The sequence below is a fragment of the Ciconia boyciana genome, chromosome 3 (genome assembly GCF_034638445.1).
Source record: "Ciconia boyciana chromosome 3, ASM3463844v1, whole genome shotgun sequence".
Classification (NCBI taxonomy): domain Eukaryota; kingdom Metazoa; phylum Chordata; class Aves; order Ciconiiformes; family Ciconiidae; genus Ciconia; species Ciconia boyciana.
In genome coordinates, this window is record NC_132936.1 from 88,688,118 (window position 1) to 88,696,012 (window position 7,895).

Consider the following 7,895-nt stretch of genomic DNA (forward strand, 5'->3'; position numbering starts at 1 on the left):
TGAGGTGCCCCAGCCAAACTGGACACACCCCAGCGATTCTTCTTTAGGGGTTTTATACAAGGGTATGATATGAATCACCTAATTACCTACTAATGCATGTTTCTAACTATCCAATCATAAACGTGGTCCAGCAAAGCAACTGTATTTTTGTAGGTCTTGCAGCAGCATTCATCAGCATCCTCGTGGCTTATCTGTTAATCCAGATGTTTGTGTCATCAACTTCTGCAAAGTTATCAGGCATCAGCAACTTGTGTTTCTCTTAGATATGGATCCCTCAGTAAATTTCACGAGGTTTCCTTATCTTAGTCAATCACTTGTTCGTCTTAGTAGGGGCAGGTGATGGGTCTTGGGTCTCAAGATAATAACGCAGCCATTATATGCTAATGATGTTCTTGGCTCCTAATGGCTGCCTGGTCTCAGTAATTTACCTCACTCTCTCCATCCCCACGGCCCTGAGGTAGCATGGTGAGTAACGCGCAGGCAGCGGGCAGCCTGCACCAGGCCGGTGGCGACTGAAGCGAGAGAGGACAGGACTGGGCGGTCTCCTAAGGGCGGGCACGCCGGCCTGGCCAGCACCGGCAGCCGCCAAGGCCTCCCCAGCCAGGCTGGGCACACTTACACACAAACCCGCCATGTCTGGCCTAGCCCGGCACAGGTGGTCCCACCACCTGCGTGGCCAGACAAGAGTGCAGGGACACGCCACCGGCGGCCGGCTTCACCCCCCGGGCCCGGCAGCCCAGCCCAGCCCAGCCCAACCCTACCCACCGGGGCACGGCCAGGGCCGACGCCGACGCCGACCCCGGCCCCGGCCCCGGCCCCGGCCCGACCCGGCCCGGCCCGGCCGCACCTGCCGCCCCGCCACCCCTCCGCCGTCCCGCCATGCACCGCGCCACCCCCCCGCCCCGGCACCAGCGCGAGGCCGCGGGCCGCGCGCGCCCTCAGGAGCAGAGCTCCGCCCCCGGCCCCGCCCCCTCCGCGCTCGCCCCACCCTCGGCCCCGCCCCCTCCCCGGGCTCGGCGGGGCCCCGCCCCCTTCCGCCTCGGCTCCTCGCCGGGTCACGCCCCCTGCCTCTCCGCGCGCCGCGATTGGCGGCGCCGCCGGCCTTCCCGGGCCGCCCTCCTCCACTCAGCGCCCGCCGCGGCCCGTCGCTCATCGGCGGGGCGCCGCGCCGGTTGGCGGCGGCGGCGGCGCGGGCGGGCCGGGCTGTCAGTCAGGGAGCGGAGTCCGAAGTGGGGAGCGGGGAGGGGGCGAACATCTGTCTGCCGCAGCCCGGGCCCGGCTGTGCCGCCGCCGCCGCCGCCGTGCGTGCGCCCGTGCTGCGTGCGCCCGGCGCCCCCGCCCCCCGGCCCCCGCCCCTCCCCCGCGCCCGGCCGCCCGGCCCCGGGCTCCGCGCCGTCTCCGGCCGTCGGTGCCATGGGGAGCCGTTGAGCGCGGGGCCCGCTTCGCTCCGCCGGCTGCCCCGCTCGCTCCTCAGCTGCCGGCAGGGGGGAGGCCGGGGGCGGCGGCCAGCGGGCGCGGGGGCGGGCGGGGAGGGCGGGAGGGGGGCGAGACGCGATCCCGGAGCGGCAAGTGAGCGAAGAGGAGCCGGCGGGCGGCGGCGGCGGCGGGAGCGCGGGGACTTCGGGCCGTCGCGGAGTGTGAGTCCCGCTGCCCCCATCCCCACACACCCGCCGGGCTGGGGCCGGGGCCGGGGCCGGGGCCGGGCCGGGCCGGGCCGGTGCGGCCCCGCGGGGCGGGCGGAGTTGGCGGCGGGTCCGGCGGGGGGTGGGCGCAGCCGGGCGGAGAGGCGGGGGCGGGGGCAGCCCTCCCCGGGCGGCGGGACCGGCCGCCCCGGCGCCGCTCCCGGTTACTTTTCTTTTGTTGCCGCCGTGACCCGGGGGCGGCTTTTCCTGCGCGCTGGGCAGCTGCTTCCTTCCCCGCGGGGCGGCCGCCGGCGCGCCCGGCCCCGGCCCCGGCCGGGGGTGGGGGTGGGGGCGGCGCTGCCCGGCGGGAGCAGGCCCCCGCGCGGCGGGGGGCGGCCGGCCCCAGCCTGGGGTGTCGGGGCGGGGGACGGCAGCCCCGGCGAAAAGTTGCCGCCGCCCGGCGGGGATGGGGCGGCCGGGCCCGCCGGGAACTTGCTGCGCGCCGCCGCCGCCTCCCCGCCGGCCCGCGGCGCCGCGCCGCCCCTCACGGCCCGGCCCGGCCCGGTCCGGCCCGGCCCGGCCCGGCGGGCGGCGGGCTCGTCCTCCGCCCGGCAGCGGGCAGGTGAACAGCCTGCGGTGTAGAGGCGAGCGCGGCGTGAGGGGCGCCGGGGGGGCCGGGGGGGCCGATCCCGCCGGCGGGGCGAGGGGCACGGCGCCCGGCCGCGCCGGCTCCCGCTCCCTTCCCTGCCGGACGGCTGGCGGCGGGAATGGGGCTGGGGGGCTGGGGACCGGCGTCCCGGTGCCACAGCAGTCATATAAATGACAGCCCGAGTCCCCGCAGGGGAAGAGCGATTCACGAGTAAAGCTGAACGCTGGAAATCCTGCCCCGGCCAGGTTAACTGCTTCGCTGTTTTAAACGAGCCGGAGTTGGAGTGCTCGGTATCACTTACGCCGTCTAAACCTTGAAACTGAAAGGACCGACGGCGAAGCGGGGAGCTGTGAGTTGAGTAAATAGGTTCGGTTAATTTCTTCTTTTAACTGAACCTCTGGGCTCAATAAAGCCGAATCGGTACGGATTTCTCGGGTAACCCCGTGGCTGGGGTATGCTGTCAGTGTATAAAGCGGTCCTGCAACTTAAGGCAGAAGTGTTGCTATGCTGCAAATACAGTAGAGCCCCATATGTTTAGGATTTTCTTTTTTTTTTTTCCTCCCCGTTAGAAAGTTTGAAAAAAAGAGACTTTGAAGTATTTTGTTTATACTAACAGAAGAGAAAAGTTCTCCTAAGAAAAAGCTGGTGGCAGGAGAGTAGAGGAGTAGCATATGGCATTAAAAGGAGCACAGCTGGAGGTAGCATTTCCATCTGAACATGATGTCAGAGCAGCTGACAGCCTGCCATCCCTCAGCCTTTTATTCTAACACACAGACAGGGAGTTAGTGTGTGCAGATCTGTGTGTGGAGAAGGTATCTCATTCCTCTCTAACATCATCTCCACTTTGCATCTGTCTCTCCTAGTCTGCTTTTTTTCCACCGATCTAACAGACCTGGAGCCAGCAAGACTCAGAGGAAAGGACTTAATCAGGTTTATGTGTACTAAAGGTAGGAGTAGCAATAGATTAGATACAGCATATTTCTGTTTTGGTGTGTTGTTTATTGAATTTCAGAAAAAAATCACATTACTTTTCTAACCAAGTTTAGAGGTAATATATGAAATTGAGTATTAAATAGATAAGTGGACTTAGTCAAAAGGCTTGGGCTACAGTTGGAGAGTGTCAGTTCTTGGGCACATTGTTAGCATTAACTTTAATGCATATTGTGAGAATGGCTTGGTTTGGAAGAAGGAGAGAGCAAGTTCATTCTTCATTTCTGAGACCAAAACTGCAATGGATTTAGTGGCAAGCCTAAAGGGAGTTCTGCTTTATGTCCTTGTATTGCATCTTTTAAATGACTTTACGGGGGTTTTGGTGAGATATACAAAAGTGTGCTATTTTAAAAAAGGACCGTTCTGGCTAAAATGTGTTTGTGGGGAAGTCTTTCATTAAACTTCACGGTTAAATATCCAGCAGCTCAGAACCGTAGTAGCATACAGCTGTAGTGCTTCTGAAAGATAGAAATCAGCTATGTGTTTAAAAACTTTTGTACCGGGGAGAATGGCTTGACTGGTTTCCTCTTTTCTTTCTCACATGTAGCATTTGAAATCTTTTATTTCAGCGTAACAATAATTATTTGAAGGAGTTTTTGTATTTGCGACTAATTTAGAACTTGTAGATTTGAGCTGCCTGAATTGGCCAGACAGCTGTAATCGCACTCCTCTATTCTTAATCTCTTTATCTGGGCAGCAGCTGCCATATGGCCACAGTCAGCTGGATCAGATGTTTATAAGCTTCCTTCTTCGTCCCTCTCTGTCCTTTCAGCCTCCTAATTTGATCACAGCTACCTTGTGAGCTGCCCTCCAATCTTTATTTTTAGCCCTCTTAAGGATTAGGATTGATGTTGGCTGTGGGGCACTTAAAGTGATTGTATTGTAAATCTTCGTGCTTTACTCTAGCAGTGGTATTTTACAGAATATAGTAGGGGTTGTGTTCTAAGTTTTAGTACATCTTGGTTTGTGAGGGATGAGGATTTTTCAACAATATCTGCCAGCCTAGGGAGCCACGATCTGCTTAGATGGTTTGGGAGAACATTGCTATCAATCACAGAGGAATAGATTAAGGCAGGTTTTTAAGAGATTTTACTTTCTATTTGAGTTTTGGCTTCTCTACTTCTTTGAAGTTTATTTTTTCTTTATCATCAAGGAAGGTGAATAGAAAAATACTTGGGTAAGAACAGTACTCGGGATACTGATTTTAAATATGCACACATGCACACATGCTCACGTTGAATGACTTTTTTTTTTTTTAAAGTTTGGTACTGCAAACTCTGGCTGGTGTGGGAGGGGAGGGAAATTTCTGTTCTTCTGCATAGGGGAAGCGGTGCTCGTTGGCATTTTGGTTATTAGTTTTCTTTTGTAAATTCTGCATGTTGGCAAAAAATGTTCATGTTCTATTGTACAGTATGGAGAAGGTTTAAAACCTGGCACTGTACTTACTACAAGAAGAAAACCATGCGAACTAAATATCTAAAAACCTTAATTTTGCTGTCGATATAAATTGACACCCTTAAATAATTTCTATACTTTACAAATGTTAGACCTTCAGATTTGGGTATATTAGCATTTCTTCATGCGCGAACCTCTCCTCTTACTACAATTTGACTATAAAAGAAGGTTGATGATCTGATTTTTTTTTTTTTCTTCCCCCTCTGTGATCTCTCAAACAGTGTTAAAAAAAAAATTTTTTTTTTTTGGGTCTGCCCTCCTAGGGACGCAATCTGGAGGAAGTTCCCTAAAAAAACAGAAACTGTTGAACAGATTTTATGAACAGCGGTGATACTTTAAAAAAAATTACAGATGTACCTAGGCACTTATTAGAACGGCTTATTTACCACTGAAAGGAAATCATAACTTCAGTGGTTGATCAGGAAGAGAGTTGCCATCGTACATGCGTGTTAAATAATCTTTGCATGGTGTCAGTACCAGAATTCTGGCAATATAAATGCAAGGTTTTTAGAGTGGAATAACTTGGATTCGTAAGTTCTGTGATTCCGACCTCCATTTAATTTTTAAAAATCTCGTTGCTTATAGGTTATGAAGACAGTATGGAGTTTCCTGACCACAGTAGACATTTGCTACAGTGTCTGAGTGAGCAGAGACATCAGGGTTTTCTTTGTGATTGCACTGTTCTGGTAGGAGATGCCCAGTTCCGAGCACACAGAGCTGTACTGGCTTCATGCAGCATGTATTTCCACCTCTTTTACAAGGACCAGCTGGACAAAAGGGACATTGTTCATCTGAACAGCGACATTGTTACAGCCCCAGCTTTCGCTCTCCTGCTTGAATTCATGTACGAAGGAAAGCTCCAGTTCAAAGACTTGCCCATTGAAGACGTGCTAGCAGCTGCCAGTTATCTCCACATGTATGACATTGTCAAAGTCTGCAAAAAGAAGCTGAAAGAGAAAGCAACCACGGAGGCAGACAGTACAAAAAAGGAGGAAGACGCCTCAAGTTGTTCAGACAAAGTGGAGAGCCTCTCCGACGGCAGCAGCCACATGCCAGGAGACTTGCCCAGCGATGAAGACGACGGAGAAGATGAAAAATTGAACATCCTGCCTAGCAAAAGGGACTTGGCGGCTGAGCCTGGGAACATGTGGATGAGATTGCCCTCAGACTCAGCAGGCATTCCCCAGACTGGCGGAGAGGCAGAGACGCACGCAGCAGCAGCTGGAAAAACAGTAGCCAGCCCCTGCAGCTCAACAGAGTCTTTGTCCCAGAGGTCTGTCACCTCCGTGAGGGATTCAGCAGATGTTGACTGCGTGCTGGACCTGTCTGTCAAGTCCAGCCTTTCAGGAGTTGAAAATTTGAACAGTTCTTATTTCTCTTCGCAGGACATGCTTAGAAGCAGCCTGGTTCAGGTGAAGGTGGAGAAAGAGGCTTCCTGTGATGAGAGTGATGTTGGCACTAATGACTATGATATGGAACATAGCACTGTGAAAGAAAGTGTGAGCACTAATAACAGGGTACAGTACGAGCCGGCCCACCTGGCTCCGATGAGGGAAGATTCGGTCTTGAGGGAGCTAGATAGAGAGGACAAGGCAAGCGATGATGAAATGATCACTCCAGAGAACGAGAGAGTCCAGGTGGAAGGAAACATGGACAGCAGCTTGCTCCCTTACGTGTCAAACATACTTAGCCCTGCTGGCCAAATTTTCATGTGTCCTCTCTGCAACAAGGTCTTTCCTAGCCCCCACATCCTGCAGATCCATTTAAGCACGCACTTTCGAGAGCAGGACGGGATCCGCAGCAAGCCTGCTACCGATGTCAATGTCCCGACCTGCTCGTTGTGTGGTAAGACTTTTTCTTGCATGTACACCTTGAAACGTCATGAGAGGACTCATTCAGGTGAAAAGCCCTACACTTGCACCCAGTGTGGGAAGAGCTTCCAGTACTCCCACAACCTGAGCCGCCACGCAGTGGTTCACACGCGGGAGAAGCCTCATGCTTGTAAGTGGTGTGAACGCAGGTTCACACAGTCCGGAGACCTTTACAGACACATTCGGAAGTTTCACTGTGAGTTGGTGAACTCATTGTCTGTCAAAAGCGAAGCACTGAGCTTACCTACTGTCAGAGACTGGACCTTAGAAGATAGCTCACAAGAACTTTGGAAATAAAATTTTTATATATATAAATAATATATATATAAATCTATATAGTTGTGGTACAGTCTAAAAGCAATCTTGTTTCCTTGAACTGAAAGTTTGGCTATTAGCTTGTTTTTGCACTTTAAGGCAGCATGAATATTTCACTAATTTAGCACTCCGATAAAAATGAACTGTAGAGGTAATCCGACAAAGTAACAAATTGCGGAGCGTATTTTTCCCCCTTTTCGGAATAGAAGCCAGCGGATACTTTACTTCTAAGGAATCTCCAATTCAAAAAATTTGGACGTGGCTTTATTCTCCCCAAAACACTGCGTTCTTTTAAGCTCTCGATCTTTTTCCTCTTAAAATCTGAATGTAGAAATCTTCTCCCAATTTTGTCAGTTCCTTTACATTTCTATAATTGCATGAGTCCTTTCTAGCTGTTGGAAACCTGAATGCTTTTAGACCCAAACGGAAAATTTCTGAAATGCTGGATTATCTATTTTTAAACAAGCGGTTGACTTAAAACTTATTATGGCAACTTCTGGATTTCTGACAGTTCCCACTGGAAAAAAAAAAAACACAACAAACAAAAAACAACACAAAAACATAAAGCAAAAACCCTGAGAGTACACTGGGATCACTGGGACTCTGTCTTACGTGAAGGTTTGCTTGGGATGAAAAAGGATATTGCAGCTTCAGCAGTGATGAACTGTGTGTTTAAAAAATGTGAATTACTGTTATTGTATACTGTAATTGATTACATGGGCCGGGGGGAGGTATCAAAGAACTTGGCAGGTTGTGTTGATGCTCTTAGTTGAGTCTTGAAAAGTAAATATTAACGCTACAGAAATGCATGATTTTCAGTATATTTTTGTCTTTGTTTGCATTGTATAACTTTAACGAGTGAGTTGAAAATTATTTAATTTCCTTAGGAAAAAAAACCGACACCGCTGAAAATGCGGGTGTTACGAAGAAGAGAAATGCACTGTTTTTATTTTATCTAATTTAAATTTACTTTCCCACTGTCTTTAAGTTGAG

The 7,895-nt window shown here is 51.9% G+C and overlaps 1 protein-coding gene across 9 annotated transcripts; it reads left to right on the forward strand.

Annotated features, from left to right (window-relative positions):
- Positions 1 to 1,259: 1,259 nt before the first annotated feature.
- On the forward strand, positions 1,260 to 7,539 carry ZBTB18 (zinc finger and BTB domain containing 18). Of its 9 annotated transcripts, none has more exons than XM_072856491.1 (4): positions 1,314 to 1,637; positions 2,517 to 2,620; positions 3,135 to 3,218; positions 5,302 to 7,539. In XM_072856491.1, the coding sequence occupies exons 3-4, from the start codon at positions 3,206 to 3,208 to the stop codon at positions 6,882 to 6,884; spliced, it is 1,596 nt and encodes a 531-aa protein (XP_072712592.1). In that variant the 5' UTR covers positions 1,314 to 1,637; positions 2,517 to 2,620; positions 3,135 to 3,205; the 3' UTR covers positions 6,885 to 7,539. The 9 variants fall into 9 exon arrangements, with proteins under 9 accessions (XP_072712594.1, XP_072712592.1, XP_072712596.1 ...); XM_072856497.1 differs by lacking the exon at positions 1,314 to 1,637 and having other exon boundaries at positions 2,411 to 2,620; positions 5,302 to 5,989; positions 6,102 to 6,278; XM_072856493.1 differs by lacking the exons at positions 2,517 to 2,620; positions 3,135 to 3,218 and adding an exon at positions 1,260 to 1,276 and having other exon boundaries at positions 1,599 to 1,637.
- The last annotated feature ends 356 nt before the right edge of the window (positions 7,540 to 7,895 follow it).